Source organism: Phalacrocorax aristotelis, chromosome 2, assembly GCF_949628215.1.
Source record: "Phalacrocorax aristotelis chromosome 2, bGulAri2.1, whole genome shotgun sequence".
NCBI classification, from domain to species: Eukaryota; Metazoa; Chordata; class Aves; order Suliformes; family Phalacrocoracidae; genus Phalacrocorax; species Phalacrocorax aristotelis.
The window spans coordinates 107114362-107132286 of record NC_134277.1 but is presented as its reverse complement, the minus strand read 5'-3'; the positions used below and the strand labels follow the sequence as shown (position 1 = coordinate 107132286).

The window sequence follows — 17925 nt, the reverse complement described above, 5'->3', positions numbered from 1 at the left end:
ATTTTTGCAACCAATTCATATGCATCAATGAATGCTCTGTACTCAAACCCTGTAGCACTGATAGATAGCCTGCACTAGACAAGCCTTATGGAGAAAACACATGCAGTTCAGGTGTATGATGGCTGGAAGTGAACATATGAAAAAGTACATTTTGCTCAAATAGCTATTTTAGTCTGCTAAGCACCATCAATGGCAACTTTTCTCAGGAGTGAAGAACAGGAAAAAAAATATGGTTAGTTGAAAAGTTAGACAGGTGTGGCCAATTAGTATATCTGAAAGAAATAGATTTAAAATCCAAATTAACATGGTAGCAGACTTAATTATTACCATAAACAAGCCACAGAATAGTAACAAGGGCTCAGCTGCGCACGTACACTGCATTTGATCCCTGGGCTGGGAACACATTCTGTTTTCAGTCCTGCATTGGTCTCCTACACAGAACTTTCATTCCGGTGTTAGAGAGTCAGAAAATTACCCAATACAAATGCGTATACGGGCACATTACATAACATGCCCTACAGTTCAAAGACAAAGGATTTAAAAGTTTCAATAAGATCATCCAGGAAGAATATACATAGGCGTGGAAGAAATTCCTCCCATCTAAGACATCAAAAGAAAGAAAGAGCTGGGATGCCTGTAAAATATTTGGATAGGATTACCTTCTACAAATAAAGATCTTCCCTTATAAAAACATTTCTGCAAATGCAGTATGAAAAAATTGAGTTTTGAAAATTCAGATACAACGGAAATGTACAACAGATGACATAAAATTGCTGCATAACAAAAAGACAAATCCTTGTCATCTTTTGCATTTTGAATATTTTCACCTTTTCCTGGTCAGCATATTCCATTTCATTACTTTTATACACTTCATAGTAAACATTCCAAAATATTTTGTTTTTAACACTAAGTAAAATGAATATAGTGTTTTCCTTATTTAATCTTCTTGTCTGCTACAATATATCAAATTAAATTTACCTCTGTGACTATTGCTTGGTAGGAAATTGGTTCACTGAGTTATACATTTCAATATTTTTCTTGCAGGTAAGGGAATATATAAAAACATGTCACTCAGGCATTGTATGGTATGTTTCCAGCAAATGTCCAAAGAAGCACAAACCTTAAACATTTCAAGTTTGAAACAGTTAACTTGCAGCTAAATCTTCTTAACCTCTCTCAACTTCTCTACAAAACTCAAGTTTTGTAAAGGCCTATGAACTGTTAGGGATGAGAACTCAAAATTATCACATACTAGATTCCTCCTCTAATACATGTCTGAACTGAGATTAAAATTAGAAATGTAGATGATCCCTGAGGTTACTTCCAACTTGTGATTCTGTGATTCCTGTAAACATAAATATGATAGTACCCTATTCAATATCTGATGAGTATAACTGTCATGCTTGAGTTGGCCTCTGATTCTCTAAGATAGACTTCTTTATGTATCACACCATGATACAGAATACTGTTATTCCTCAATATGTAAAATACACTGGCAAAAAAAAATTAATTTCTTGTAGGTTCTGCTTCAAGAAAGTCTATTTGATACAGCCAAACATGCCAGTTTTGGAAAAAACAAACAACCAACCAACCACACACAAACAAACCAACCCCCAACAAAACAAAATAGAACAGAAATTTTGTGGAAATTTAAGCCATGCTTCCTGTGATACAAGATACCATATAAAACATAGGTTGGAGCCTTTCACTCATAAACATTTAAGAAGGAGATAATTTAAATCCTGTTGTTTGGGGGGGATTTTTTTGTTATTGGTTTTAGGTTATTTTTTTGTTTAGGGTTTCCCCCCCACACCCTGCCCCGAATGAATATGAGGCTGTAAAATGGACTTTGCTAGGACTTACTATTAGGACATATGTGACAACAACACATTCAAGAAAATTTCTTTAGTATTAGAATAATTTTGAACTTTAAAGGATTTCTATAATCCTCTAATTATACTGAACTTGCCACAGTTTTTAAAAGCAATGTGTATTCAGTGTACCTGGCAAGAAGAGCAGGGGGTAAAGTTTGCACACACTCTCAACAACCCCAGTGTCATTAATAGATTGGGACCAAATCTTTGGAGTTTCTGAAATATGGAATCAGGCTTACTCTCAGAAATGAGGAAAAACAGAGAAGCCGAACTACTACTGGGAAAAGAAATCTGAAATATTATTTGGTAATGATGTAGGTGCCAGGTACTGTTAACACTTCCTCAAAAAAAAAAATCATAGTTTTTCTTAAGTACATAGTTAGTATCCTTTGTATCTCTTCCTCTGTGACCCAAAGGTTTGTTCATTTGGCACTTCTGTGGACTGCAAGTTTTACAGATCATGAATGCAAAGGAAAAACTTACGCAGCATCTGCAAGTGGAAGGCTTTGTTGTGAGTAAAGACGGTGGCTGAATTTTTCCTCTAATACCAAACTAAGTATTTTGGGTATAGTAGGAAATCTATAGATTTTCCCTAACTTCAGATATTATTTTGAAGCCTTGGTTTCAGACTTTAAGGAAAGGAAGAAGAAATATAACACAAATGGTGTGGAAGGAAGATTTCACATTCCAGTGCACCTGGAAAAATTTATTCCCCACTTCTGAAGAGGTATTACCAAAAAAACAAAACAAAACAAAACAAGAGAATTACAGGTGTTTTTTAAATTTCTGTTTTTATTTTCAGTCAGACAAAGAAATTCTCAGCAAATACCTAACAGAGACTATTGAAACTGCGTAAAAAATGAAGTCACTGAATTATGACCATTCTACTACAATATCCAGGCAAATATTTCTTCCACCATGCTCAGAATTACTATGTAGTTGATAATGTTGGCGTGTTCATAGTAACCATCTGACACCACACCCTTTCAAAATCCCTGGCAGGTTACTCAGTCTCATCACAGAGCATAGGGGTGTGAACTACAGTGATACTACTGAAATACTATTGCTACATGACTGAAGATTCTGCAGCACCAGCAAAATTATCTTACCACAAAACCCCACTAACACTTGCTACTAAAAATAATGGAGCACTAGAGCAAAATAATGGAGGGATGGGAGGTGTTGTCAATAAATCAAAAATTGTGAGCAAATCCAAAATTTGGGGACAGTTCCATTACGAAAAAGTATGATTTCAATTCCTAAAAGTCTGGGAGAAAGCAGTGAAACAGTACTAATTATCTGAAAAAGACGCAATACATTTTCTAATAACCTCTTAACCTTTCAGCTGGAAGGGCTGGGTGTTGGAAAGAAAGGATAATGTTATCCTTCTCTAGTTCAGGTCTGGTGACAGAAGTTTCCTAGCTATATTGATTCAAAAAGGCACAGCCTTGGAATCAGAGTGTTCCCATGAACCTAAATGCATGCAATATATATGAGAAAAAATTTTTGAATATGCTACATGAAAAACATTCAGTTGTGAAAGCCAATAAATTGGTATCAATCGTTCATCAGGTTTTGCAGCCTTTCTAATCTGACCTTTGGATTCCTGATACTGGAACTGTAATACATCAAGAGTAGTAATATTAACTTTATTATAATAGCTTTTTTTTTTTTAAACTCTTCAGTTGATTTGTAACAATTTAGTTACTCCATGACCTCCACAGTTTTCATTGCCTCATAACTAAGGAAATATGAGTGCATGCAGAACTGACCTGAACCACAACAATACCAAGACTCAGGGGCCCAATGTCTGTTAGGGAAGATGTAAGGCAGGTCTGCTGCCACCTCTTTGCAGAGTAACAAGAACAGCACATTTCATGCAGGCAGAGAGATTTGCTACAAGTGCCGTAGCCCGGGGAGATCTGAGAAATACGCATTGCAAGAAATCAAGAGAAGAGAGAGTGAAAGCACATCATTTATAAAACAGCTTGACTGAGCAAGTAAGTCTGATTACCTGCACTGTGCAACTATTGTCACGATGGCTCCATGGGGAGCACGTTCATTTGTTACTTCCACCGTATTGTATCTCAAGACATACGAGTATTACATCAATGCATCCCTCAGCAGTTGGCTAGCAGCCTGCTTTCTGGCACATCTCAAATGCATGGATACTCAGGACTATGCACGCTGCTCTCCATCATCCTATTTCTAACCTCTTTCAAAGCATCTGCACACAGGCTTTAATTCACTGGCTTTAGCTTTTTCCCAGGTTATTCTCTATTACAGATACTTGCGTTTGAAGTAGGTGAGAGTGCTCCTCCCAGGGCTCCAGGGAGTGCGGGACCCTGCCTGGGGCAGGGTGCTGCTGGAGGGGCGTGACCCGGAGCGGGGCAGGGTGGCATAGGCAGAGGGAGAGGTGGAACGGGGCAGGGTGGTGTAGGCAGAGCGGGACAAGGTGTTGTAGGAGGACCGGGACAAGGAGCTGTACGGAGGGCGCGTGACTGTGCCATAGGCAGTGCGGGACAAAGGGGAGTAGGCCAACCGCCCCGTGGGCCTCCACTCTGAGCGGGAGGTGGGACCCCATGTGGAGTGGGAGCCTGAGCGAGTGGTGGTGTCACACGAGGGGCCCCACTGAGGGCCGCACACCGAGCGAGACCCCGGGGTGCCCACGACCCGGGAGACTGAGCGAGAGGTGGGGGTGCAGAGGGAGCGGGCTGTGGCAGCTGCCAGTGGGCGTGGGGCTGGGGGGCACGGGAGGCAGGCTGCTGACGAGTCCTCGGGGCGAGCAGTGGGCGAGCTGGCAGGGGGGGCCCCGGTGGCCCCCAGTGAGATGGAGGTGGGGGAGCACAGTGAGTGGGCAGCGGGGGGCCCCACTGGGCGGGGGGCTGGGGAGCACAGCGAGTGGGCTGCTGGTGGCCCCACCGGACGAGGGGCCGGGGAGCACAGCGAGTGGGCTGCCAGGGCACTCTCCATCTGCAGCCCTGCTGGGGTGGCGCTACGGGCGGCAGAGCGGGGCACCGGGGACGCCGCTGGGCAGGGGCTTGGGGAGCACATGCCTTGGGCTGCCGAGGCACTCAGGGGTTGGGAGGGGAGGGTGGCCACTGGGCCACACGGAGGCTGGGTGGTGGGAGAGGGCGCGGAGCTGCAGATGACATGCGAGATGGGGGCAGCAGGCATTGAAAGGGGAGCTGGTGGTGGCATGGGACTGCTGATGGCATGGGCTACCGGAGGGCACACAGGGTGGGATGGTGGAGCAGATATATGGGTAGGGACTGCCTGGGTTGCCACAGTGGGACTAGGGCCAGCCATGAAGTGGTTCAGCAGGGCACTCACTGCATTATTTGCGGGGACAGATACTGAGTAGGACATCGGTCCCCCTCCAGCTCCAGGTTGGTGCACGGGAGCAGGACCTGTCTCGAACACCACATGAGGCATAGGGGGGCAGACAGGGTTGGGTGTTGGAGCAGGCATGGAACCGTACATGGATGGAGGCATCGGGGTGCATGTAGCAGGAGGCACAGTCTCACATATGACACGGAAGCCAGGATCACCTTCCACGCCGAAACCAGGATTGGCACTTGGGTTGAAGCCTTGATTGCAGATGGAGTTACATAAGGGATGGCCCGCAGGGAGGTACACAAAGTCATACACAGGCTGGCCCCCTGCACCGCAGTTTGGATTGCACACTGGGATACATATATATTCACACATGGAGTTGAATGCAGGATCCGCCACAGGGACAGGCCCAGAGCTGTTCGTGGGGAGGGAGCCATTCTCACACACTGGTAGTGACCCATTCTGGCTGACGGGCAGGGTGCCATTCTGGCCTGTGGGGCAACACACTTCGGCCTTGGCGCAACCCTTGCAGTAGGCAAACTTGTGGCACCCAAAGTTGGCCAGGAGGCGGTGGCTGCCAAGCCTGTAAGGTGTGAACTCCACAATGGTCCGTGCCTGTTGGTTGGATGCTAGCGTTCCCAAACTGGACCAAAAGAAGAAAGACAATTAGGACCCTGGGTAGCTCAGAGACCTGAAGCACTACAAGATGAGTGCACATAATTAGGTTTGATTTGCTATGACATTTTCAAAGATAAACTGTTATGACAACTTTGCTATTCTTGCTTTCCTCAAAAAAAAAAAACCACATTCTGTTGTGAAAAGTGATGTAACAGTTTCTGTCCCAAAAGAAGATTCGGAAAACTCCCATAGCCAGTTCTGTAACTGGAACTGGAAACTCACTCATCATACTATCCTCAATTCTTCAAAAATGTTGCACCCTTCTGCATCAAAGATGTGTTTACTGCTTCCCATTTTCAGTAGTGTAAGTTGGATTGGGCAGCCTTGTGGAATCAAGTTCATTATTATTCAGCAAGAACAATTCCTAATTGCTTCCCCTCAAAACTAGTCATACTACTGTCAGTTCTCCTTGTCATGAAGAACAACAATGCATATTAATGAACAACTACTTTTCCTAGGATGTTATAGCATCCTGGGAGTTTTCAGCTTCCTGTGATTAATGTGTTATGAGCTTAGAATGCATATTGCTATTTCTCACCATCGTTTTCTAATTGTTCACGTATGTGGTGCCAGTTCATGAATATTTATATGAATTCTGTTATAAACTCAATAAGATTATAAGGGATGGAGAGGCCAGCTAGAATTTCTTGTAAAGAGCATACTCCCTTTCAGAGAGAAATCTGAAACACACACTTAAATTAAATCTTGAGAAAAATGAACCAGCAGCATATCTTGCCAGATCTAAATAATCTATCATTTTCAAGAAGAGAGGCTTTTAATGGAATCTCAAAGTAATAAGGGGCAAAAAGTCCTGTTCAGGTCCTAAACACCAAAAAATCAGAACTATTGTCTTCCTCAAAACCTGCTCTGATCTAGCACACCTTAGTCAACCTCCAGTATTATCCTTATTTAAATAATTGATGATCTTACTCAATGGTCATTGGCTCTTTGAATAAACCACAGCCTTCTAATGTCATTACGCAGTTCTTCATGTCTTCCTGGAGAGGATTGCAGAAGGAGATCTCTGCAGTACATGGTACCTTCAGCCTAGGCTGGCTCAGTAGCTAGTCAGAAAATAAACAAACACATTTTAAGTTTTGTAACCCTTACAAAATAAACAATGACATAAATAAATCTAAGGGGGAAAAAAAGAAAAAAAAGATTATTCATACACATTTGTTTCTGATTTACTTCAATGATCTCTACATACATCACTGTAAGTCAACTGTTATACATTTAAAATCACACTGATCTTGCTAAAATAAAAACTACAAGGAAAGGGAAGGGGAAAGGGAAAGGGAACGGGAAAGGGAAAGAATTTCAAGTTTATCAGCATTGTACCAAGCAAGTGGCCAATAAGAGTCCCTAAGTCTGTTCCTTAGATCACACATCCCATAATTAAAGTTCTTTACCTTTACAATAACAGGTGGCCTGTTGATCACAATATCCCTGCTCACCATCAGAACTTCTCCACACTCTGGGTCTGAGACAGCAACTACTTTCATAATGTTGTGATCACAGAGATAAGGTCCATATTGACTATATGATATACACACTGGAATTTTTTTCACTGTAAAACAAATTCATTTTAATTATTTTTTCTGATTTTTTTCTAATATTTCTACTTTCCTTTCTCCTAAAGTTTAACTGGCACTTACAATGGTTTAATTAAATACTAAGTTATCACAGCATCTTTGAAAACAGATTTTTTCTGCTTAGGGTGATACATTGCTATCTTCAACAACCAGCTTCACAGTTTTCAGTTAATATAACTATATCGGTGTGTTTACAAAGAGGTTGGGGCTGTTTATTATTATTATTATTAAAAATTTGGAAACTTTCATTCTAGTGTAATTCTTAAAGCAATAATTCAAATATAGGCAAATTAAAGTTTGGTAAAACAGAATGTTAATATCAGGTATGAAATTTCCTCTTGTAATGATGTGTTTTAATTAAAGGGATTTTTCTTCCAGAAAAAGATATTAATCACGAAAACAAGTGTTTGTGTTCTGATACCTTTGCACTTCCCAGCATATGGCATATCTAGAAATAATTACTTTAGTGGTCAAAAAAAGGGTTTTACACTAGCTGATATCTTCTGGCCAAAGGAAACAAATTGCTTTTCTGATAGACAGCTGCAACTTTATCTTTGTATTGAATATAGAATCCAGAATTGAACTTCTAGTGGAAACAAGTTTTTAAATGATCATAAGAATCTCCAAGCCTCGAAAACATAAGGAAAGACTATGATTTACCTGTTACTATACATGTAGTATTGACACTGTATTGATTTTTGAGTGATCACCCTAAAGTGAACTCAGCTGTCAATGTATTCATTGTACATTGTACACTGTATTCATTTCTCTTCCCACCACTATTAGGAAGTCCCCACTAATCCTAAAAAACAAAGTATCTCCTGAAAAGAACAGTGGACAAAAGAGTATTAGAGAAGTTCAACTTCTTACCTTCCCTTGGACCCAATGTGACATTCACACTGTCTTTCCAAAATTGATCCATTGGGCAACCACTGTAGGTTATTATTTGTGCACACAAATTAAACTTCAGGGTTTTATTTTCATTACGCAAATTTTCAAGCAGCCAGTGCAGTTGGACATCTTCACCGTACATTGGGCAGTTAGCCATCTTTAACCTCATGTTAATACCAGAGTCGCTCAAAAATGGGTTCTTCAGAGATGATAACTCTCTCTCAATATGACAGTTGGAAGCATTGCAGTACCCTGGGTGAATTCTTCTGTAAGCCCGGTAATAGGCTTCTTTGTTTTTCACAGATCCTGTTGAAGAAGATACATGATAATGAATCTCTTGGAGGCACAAGAAGTCATATCTACCCAAATAATAAATAGAATTAAATTTTTTCTTTCTCCTTCCTGAAACCTAATCTAGTGGCTTGGTGTAGAACTAATCCGCTGCATAATGAAACACAAGATACAGTAGTCTGAATGCACAGAAGAAAATAAGCATTTCAGAAAAACATTGAAAAATTTTATTTTACTTTTATTATTTAAATATAAAAATGGTCATGTAAATCTCAAAGTATATAGTTAGTGAATAAAATTAAAATAACTCTTTATAAGGGTTAGGGTGAATATGAAATGCTATCATGTTTCTCAAAAGGGAAAATACACCGTTCAAAGAAAGAAACTATCAATTGTTTTATTTTTTGTTCCTGTTCAAAAAAACCCCAGCTGTTTACAGCAATTTTACAATCAATTGTAATCCACTCTTAATTACTTTAGACAATTTTGCTCGTTGAACTCGTTCCTACTACTGGAAGATGAAAATCAGTAACTGGTAGCCCAAAGTATGAACAGCAGAATATGTTATTACATGAATTTAGTAACTAAGCATATTTTCTGACTGACCTGGTACAAGAAGCAACAACTAGGGTTTTTAAGATTACCTAAAGTTTACTAATATTTAAAACTACTGTACAGCTGAGACCAAAACATGTACATATGAAGAGTGGTATTAGAAGGGCTGGAAGGCATGTCCTGTGAGGAGCTGTTAAGGACTTTGGGTTTGTCTAGTTTGGAGAAAAGGAGGCTGAGGGGTGACCTCATTGCTCCCTACAGCTTCCTGAAAAGGCGACATGGAGAAGGAGGTGCTGGTCTCTTCTCCCTGGGATCCAGTGACAGGACTTGTTGAAATGGCTCAAAGCTGCACAAGGGGAGGTTTAGACTGGACATTAGGAAGCATTTCTTTACTGAGAGGGTGGTCAGACACTGGAACAGGCTTCCTAGGGAGATGATCAGACATGCCATTCCTGTCAGTGCCATAAAAATAGGCATTTGGACAATGCCCTTTACAACATGCTTTAATTTCTGGTCGGCCCTGAATTGGCCAACTAGATGACCGTTGTAGGTGCCTTCCAACTGAAATATCCTAGTTTAGTCTGTTCTCTTCTATTCTGTACTAACAGATGTAATTACTCTGTTTTGCTTGAATCATCTAAATCTGTTCAGAAGGATCAAGGTCTTTGAGCAGAAAGGCATCTTTCTCTTTCTCAAAAAAAGAAAATTTCAGGTTGTTCTACTCATTTTAACACAGGACAGATTACATTAACAATATTATATGATTACTATTTAAAATTTCCTCTAACCCATTTAATGACTTTTCATCATACCTAGTTCATACTTGTAAGCCCCAGTGATATCTTCGAACTGTTCACTGCCAACACTCTTGGTGATTAGATGTTGTCCACATGGCCAAGTGTCACAGAAAAATTTTGTTTTTTTGCCACTGTTTTGGGAAAGCCAGCCAACATAATTTGAATTTACTCGAGAAAACATATGATGACCATCATAGTCCAAGTCCAGTTCCCCTTCTCTGATGCTTCGAACCCATGTAGGACCACTGCAAGCTGAACCTAAGCCAGATAACACAAATGTTATAATAAGTTATAATATGAGTAGTAGAGAAACTCAGCAACATAAGCTGAGGAAAACAACTGCAGTTACAGCAAACAGTTACCTCTGCCCGTTTCCAAAGGTGTGGGATCCAGACACTGCCAATCACCACAGCATTGATTTAGGTCTCTGCGAGCCATCCAAGATTCATTCCAGCAGTGGTATCGCCTGTAGGATGGAGAAATATAGGATTAAACACATCTCTTGGATCATCAAGCTCAATGCCTTATGATTGAGGACAACCTTTTGATCAACTGAAGACTCTCTATGTCTTAAGACTGTTAATGATGTCTGGGGACAGGAGTTGTTTTGCTTTATATCACTTAGGCTGGAAATTTGTTCCAGGACCCTGCAGACCTGATTGCAGAACATTCTTATAGCCCTTTTTTAAGTCGATAACATGCCAACACAATCTTTTGTTTAAATAATTTATTCTCCTAACATTTTCCTCCTGTTTTTTTTCAGAGGAAAATCACATACTGTCTTAGTCTTCTTTTTAATGGCTTAACAAAGAATAAACCCTTAAGTCTTTTGTGCTAAAATAAGATCCTCATTCCTTCAGTATTTCAGTTTCACCTCATCTTTTTGGCAAGTGAAAGGGCAGAAAATTCATTAAAAGCTCTCACAGATGAGATTTGGATACAAACAAAATTCTGGTGCAGTGAAACTATGAACATCCAGGCCAAGGGTGAAAACATGAAATTCTGCTATGACGAGTGATGATGTCATATGAATATTAATTGAAAGCTTTACAAGAATGAAGCAATCCATGATAAAGAACCTCAGGAAGACAACATAATTATCAACCAAGTGATTATGACTGAAGACAATAGTCCTAATTTGTGATAAATTTTCCTTTGCATTTCATGATCTACTTTATATTTTTACAGCTACTAAGATAGATGGCCTTATTTTTTAACTGAGAAGGATAAAGCAGGTAGCATCAGTTCTCACAAGTGGGAATTTTTGTTGTTGTTTTTGAAAAAGTACATTGAGCAGACTGCCTCTTCAGTAATTTCATGTTTTTGAAATGCATTATTAGGAAACTGAACAGCCTTGCCACATTAAAAAAAGAGATACACTGATCTGCTAGATTTTTACTAGTCTCCCTATACTTTAATTTTTGACAAAACCAAAAGAGCTTGTTTATTTCTTACTTACCATAGCTTGTCTTTACCACACAGGTTTTTTCCAGTACAGTCAAAAATCTCATTGATGCCAAGGGGATTCTCAATTGAGCATGGAAAACAGAAGTTCGTGACAACACGGCTTGGAATCCCCAAACACCTCATCACTGTAAGGAAAAATTATTCATTACACAGTCATTACAAATGGCAATTAATCAAGCAAATCCTTCGCTTATTTTATAAATAATACTCCTATATTTTACTTTGCAATTATATAAACACAATGCATAGGAGGCAATATTTGAGATGCAGTGATTCTGCAAAAACTTCTTTTTAGTGGTTGAAAAGTAGTCTGAAAAGGGCCTAGCAGGAAGGAATGGCTTGTTACTCTTCCACCTTAAAAAAAACAAACAAACAAAACCCAAACCCCAAAACAGATCTGTTGCAAGTTCAGAAATAATGAACCTGATCCTGCATTAATAAAACACAATGATTTTTTTTGTAAACAGAGTGTAGTACATATAGATTTGTCTATGGAATACCAGTTTCATTTTCTTCAATTCAGAAGCAGGTTCAGTAACTAAATAGTATAAAGTTGGAACTCAATTTTTTTGTCTGTCTGTAGGGTTTAGTTCACTATTATCTCATCCTTCGCAATAAAAGGTAGTAGCCTGCTGCTTTTATGTTTTGGAGGAGACATTGCTAGAGGTCTTCTTCCTGCTCATAACTTAGTGGTTTTTTTCCCATCCTTCAAACCTCATCCAAAGGATAAATTCTGGCTCCATGATGCTGCACTTGCTCTGTGTTTTACTAAAAGCTGCAGTATTGATAGCTGCATGGTATAAAGGTCACAGAAAAGACAGTACTGGTTTTCTTCTTGCTTTTCATGCTGCATAGGAAAGCAATAGGTTGATAATAAACACTATGTTAGGAGCCATGCCGCATCATAACACAACAATAATATTCCATTTCTTTTCTAGTAAAATGCTTATGAGTAATATTCTTCCAGTGGTTTATAGGGTCAAGGTTTTGATCCTGGTTTTCTCTCTTCCTTTTTGGATAACTGGGTAAAGGCTGACTGAAATATCATACCTGTGCACATTACTGAAGCAAGAGACCCACAGTACCCATATCTGACTGGTCTGCACCTGCCATTGTACCACTGTTGAAGAATAGGGACACTTCCGTTCCAGCAAAATGGTTTTGTTCCTTTCAGATAATCATTGTTTTCTGGAATCTTCATGATACTGTTAGTAGTATGGCTGCTTAACTAGACAGAGAAAAGAAAAACACCCTTTTCAAATATCTGACCATGTCTTCACATCCAAAGCATATCACAAGATCATCAGAGATTAGTGTTACAAATTAGTTCTTCCTGTGAATCTGAGCACAGAAAGGATTTTCCCTGCTACTCATATAGTTTTACATTACAGTGCAATTTGTCCTTCTATAACATAATGAAGTGGGACCCAATCTATTCAGAGGTCACACACCACTAGAGGTCTTACCATGTGATTTACCACCATGCTGACATGCACAGGATCATTGCGCCAACAATGGTCACGATCAGAGCCGTGATGGTAACTTGCACCCATGTCTAGGATCTTCAAGCAGATATCCAGAATCCCATCTTCAAACTGAAAAAAGAAGTTAACACAGGTGTCATGGTATTCTGACATTGATAATGTTTCTTTCTTGTCAATAATCCAGTCTTTTTCATGTATATAACCATCCCTCTCCCCTCCCCTGCCCTTTTTTTGATCAAGCATGGCTCCCAGTGGTCTGCATGGTTTTGTCTATCTGCCTGAAGGAAAACCAAAGGGAAAAAAACACACCATTTTTGCTTATGTTTGACAAATTGAATAATTTTCCTTCAGAAAGACAATATTCTGTTTCACCTTTTCCAAGAACATTCCGCAGTTTCCTTAATTTTACTACAGAAAAAAATCCTTCCAGTTGTTTGGGCTACTTGAGATTCTCAAACATTTTGTTTTGTGCATTCACAGTCTAGACTGGTCCTAGAAACCTTTCACACTCTGTAACATAGCATGCATTTCTGAAAAAATATGGATAACACTTTGTTTATCCATATATGGATGACATCTACTTCTGAACAAGTCTTCAAAAAGTACCTGTCCAAAGTGCCATGGTCGAGAGGTAATATGCTTGTGAACTCCTTCGTACAGTATCCCATGTTCATTCAGAACATATTCTTCTCTATGGGCCTGATTGTCCATATATACAGGATCATCTGGAAAAGATGCAGACCTATCAGTCAGACAATATGCACATTTCTAGCACTTCTGTATCTTCTACTTCACTGGATCCCTCTTTCTTTTTCTACCTATTTTTGATTTATACTTTTAAACATGTTCAAGGGTGCGGGCCCTTTAGACGTTGACAGACAATTCATTTCTGCTTACAGCTAGATATTATCTTTATTAAGTCTCTCCCTGCTGTAGTACACCTGAATTACTGAGCTTGCAATTTATCTTCACACCAAGCTGTTCTACAAGTCAAACACTCTGCATTTAGAGTTGGGTATCTGATTTTGATCAAATCAAAAGCACAGACAATGTGAATATTTGCCAGGTAATGATTTTGGCAAGGTCCTACAGACTCCAGAATTTCTTGCTACCAGAAGCAGATCTACAGAATTTCATTTGTATTTGTACTATATTATTTCATGGTGATCCCACAGAATTCATAGAATCACAGAATGGTTGAGGTTGGAAGGGACTTCTGGAGGTCATCTGGTCCAACCCTCCTGCTCAAGCAGGGACATCTTGACCCAATTGCCCAGGACCAAGTCCAGACGGCTTCTGAATATCTCCAGGGATGGAGACTCCACAACCTCCCTGGGTAACCTGTGCCAGTGCTCAGTCACCCTCAGAGTAAAAAAGTGTTTCCTTCTGTTTCATTTATTTCAGTTTGTGCCCATTGCTTCTTATCCTGTCAAGACGTTGTAAAAGTGTGGGAAAAAAATTACACTACATCCCTACTACCATTAAGAAACCAAATCAAAACACTGGCTTGAGACAGTCTTGAGCTTGGAGGGGAAAAAAAATAACAAACCAAAATCTCTCCCTGTTTCTCATTATTTTTGTGACTCCATCCCTTACTTACCAGCTAAGTAGTAAATACGTTCAACATTTTTACTTATCACTAGCATTTTTCTTAAAATATCTGATCATCACTAGAGTTCTTACCTGCACACCAAGGGTTAAAAAGGACATAAAAATCTCCAAGACATCGCTGATATGTGTGACCACAAGATGTGATTTGCATATTGAGAATATAACGGCCAATGCAGGCATTGGAGGGAGGAAACACACTGACACTGATGCATTTTGGCTGATGAATTTTGTAGGAAGCACTCCAGCAGGTTTGATCTAGACATCCGCCCATTGGGAAGGTACATTTTGTCTCATTTGATTCACAGGGTCGGAGGCCTTTTCAGGAAAATAAATACAACTTCAGTCAGACTAAACAAAGCAAAAAATAAAGGCAGGTAATTTCCTTAGCCATCATTTGCAATGCAAAGCTCCCAAGGGTAGATTTTTCACTTGTCACTTCTGTAGCAGAGTGAGAAAACTTCACGTTAGCAGAACCGCCTGCATTAGGGGAAGGTAGTCTCTTCCCACAGAAGATGAATGAGTAGATGCTGTTTGTTACTAAAGACTATGGGAAATATTACTTACCAGCAAAGGACTGGGAAAGACTACAAAGAGTTTGGGAATGACTACCTGTCTCCACAGTGAAAACGGCCTGGTCCACGGAGTCATCCCATTCCCGATTTTGGAAGCGAGCATAAAAGCTGAAGGCTTGTCCTCTCCTTATTATCTGTCTGTCAGTTCCGAAGAAATGGGTGTTATGAATTTGGCAGTTGGAAGGACAGTTCAGGTCGACTTCTCCCAGCTCAATGACTGCAGGATGGAGAAAGGAACACAAAGGAAAAAACAGATAATAGAGTTCCCATCATTGGCTGAGGTCAAGATTACATGAAAGAGGAGATGATGATGAAAGACAGAGATAACTGTTCTGAAAAATTCATTCAAAAGTTCATTCAAAATTCAGCAACGCTGAGATTGAGACATACATCCTTAAAAGTTTGCTTACAAGCTCACCACTTCCCTAGCTTGCAGGTGGAACTTTCATAATGCTTTGATGTATAAAGCTGTGCTACAAGTTTCACATCTTTTATATAGTGCCTTCTTGCTTTATAAATACCTGATGCTGAGGGACGATATTAGTATCTGTACTTGAAAAATGGATTTTGCATTGTAATATTCTCTCCATATTACAACATGCTGTCTACAGACATTTACTTTTCAACCACAGCTAGACAGAAAATGTCTTGCACATGCTATCAGTTGAGAGCTGTTTTATTATACAAGAAACAAAATAATGCAGTAAATTGAATAAAGAAAAGATTTGATAGCAGAGGTAGGTGTTTGAAAGCTTAAATTGGACTCCAAATGAGTTATGAATAAAATAGATACAAATAAATGTCCTTCAAAATTGTAAATACTGTTAAATGTGTATACAGAGGTCTCAATCTGTATTTCCCAAAGTCATAAAAGGTTTGTGGACATCTCTGAGGAACTTAAAGGAGTGGAAAATATTCACAAGTTGTGACATTTAAAAAAAACATGCTGACAAACTATCCCAAGTACTATGACTGGCTTGACAAAAATCTTAGCTGGTGTCCCCTTAGGCACCCTGCCTGGATATCAGACATTTCATAGGCATAATTATGATCCTGGTGCCGGAAGGATGGGTGGCAACACTAATTTTTACTTATTTGCATACAACTTTTTATTTTCAAAAGTGCCTCACACTAATTGAAGACAATAAGAACCAGAGATTCTCAGCAGTTTTGGAAACTGGGCTTACTGAAATACAAAGCCCTGTATATTATTTTAATTCTAAAGGGTTAAGTTTGGTCCTGTTGAGCCTGCAGAACAACCAAACAATGCAACTTCTCTAACTATATTAGAACCAAAGTGAATACAGAGGATTTAGGGGAAACTAATTTCTCCCATCCAGAACCAAGGGTGTACCCACATAAAAGGAGACTCATAGCTAAGCCCATGGGACTGGGACACGTTTACATAAACCAGTGGAGTTTCCCAGGATCGCATCCTTAAGTAAGTCATAATTGAAATTAATTGGGAGGGGAGGGTGGGTAGGGAAGAAAAAGAAAAGCAGCTTTTTCTGATTTTTTAATTTTTCATCTAACCATTTAAATTTGGTAATGAATTGGACATTTAGCTCTTCAGCAAAGATCGGCAGATAAATGCAGACCTGGGTGTTACCCATGTTAAAAACATGCACACTATCGACAACAACCAAAAAATACAGCAATGCATTGCATCATTATTGCTCATGAATGTATCATACCTGCTGACAAGAAAGAGTAACAGAATTGAACTGAAAATCTCATATCTTAATGAGAGTTGTCAACCATAACACAAAGTATTCTGGTTGAACAGAAAGGATTAGAAGTGCTTATAGCACATATGACGAATTCTTGTGGTCAAGAACACTGAACCTGATAGATCCTCACCCATCCTCTGGAGGCGTTTATAAACCAAGACAACTACACTTCATCCACCCATTAATCCAGTTGAACCGGAACATCAGGGAGTTGAGATATTACATGTTTCCCAGGGAAGTTCTCTAAAGTCAGCCAACAGTTTGCTTATCAGAGCCAATTATCAGAACTGGATCACAAAGGAGGTAACAATTGCCTTCTTAAGCAAAGGCAGCCCAGAGAAAATACTACAGGCTAATCAATTTCACATCTCTTGCTGGTTTTCTCTCTCCCAACCTTCACTACCAGTCACTTGGTTTTCTCTATCAATTCACATTTTCCCTTCATTCCAGAGAGAATACTTCAGGTGTCCATTGTGAAATAATTGCTTCTAGCATGGGATACCGAAAACTAATACTTTGTAGTTTATTCTGGAAATAAAATGCATTCTTTTCCATGCTCTTTTGTATTCTCAGAGTTGGCTGCTGTTTCACCAATTCTTCTCCGTAGCCCTCTTTTTCCTCTATAAAATGAAAGGTTTTTTGCATAAGTTGTTTTTTTTCTTTCTCACTAAATCATAAATAAAATTGAAACCATAGAAGTAATCCCTACACTTGATTCCACACAGCAATATGTACAATATTTTTTTGTCCTTACACCTGACCGTTTACTTATTTCAGCTTTCAGTACTGAATCAAGTGATAGTAAAGTTTCGAGACACTCACCTTCCATTTTTCTTCTACATGAACTAGTATCTGAAGTACAGAATTGGTGGAGGTAGCTGCTCCTCAGCAAGATGCACTGCAAGGTCTGGCTGATCTCCTCTGTGAACCAACCTAATTTCCTCTCAGTAACATTTATATTCCGAACTAAAAGGCTGTCACACATATTGCATCAACAAAATACCAGTTTACAAAGAAGCCCCACCCATGTGTCTACTGATGCTC

At 39.5% G+C, this 17925-nt stretch overlaps 1 protein-coding gene across 1 annotated transcript; it reads right to left on the bottom strand.

The window, feature by feature from the left end:
* Window positions 1-2679: 2679 nt before the first annotated feature.
* LOC142053259 (protein-glutamine gamma-glutamyltransferase 5-like) lies at window positions 2680-17866 on the bottom strand. The gene is made up of 13 exons (XM_075084601.1): window positions 17704-17866; window positions 15189-15368; window positions 14652-14894; window positions 13575-13693; window positions 12951-13079; window positions 12535-12712; window positions 11477-11609; window positions 10380-10483; window positions 10033-10275; window positions 8354-8680; window positions 7301-7458; window positions 6819-6952; window positions 2680-5853 (listed from the first exon to the last, which is right to left on the bottom strand). The coding sequence occupies exons 1-13, from the start codon at window positions 17864-17866 to the stop codon at window positions 4155-4157; spliced, it is 3810 nt and encodes a 1269-aa protein (XP_074940702.1). The 3' UTR covers window positions 2680-4154.
* Window positions 17867-17925: the final 59 nt, after the last annotated feature.

Coding starts and splice junctions, on each gene's coding strand:
- LOC142053259 (XM_075084601.1), bottom strand. CDS start 17,866: ATGTGTGACAGCCTTTTAGTTCGGAATATAAATGTTACTGAGAGGAAA. Junction 11,610..12,534: donor TGCTTCAGTAATGTGCACAG/GTATGATATTTC, acceptor TTTTCCTTACAG/TGATGAGGTGTTTGGGGATT. Junction 10,484..11,476: donor TGTGGTAAAGACAAGCTATG/GTAAGTAAGAAA, acceptor TCCATCCTACAG/GCGATACCACTGCTGGAATG.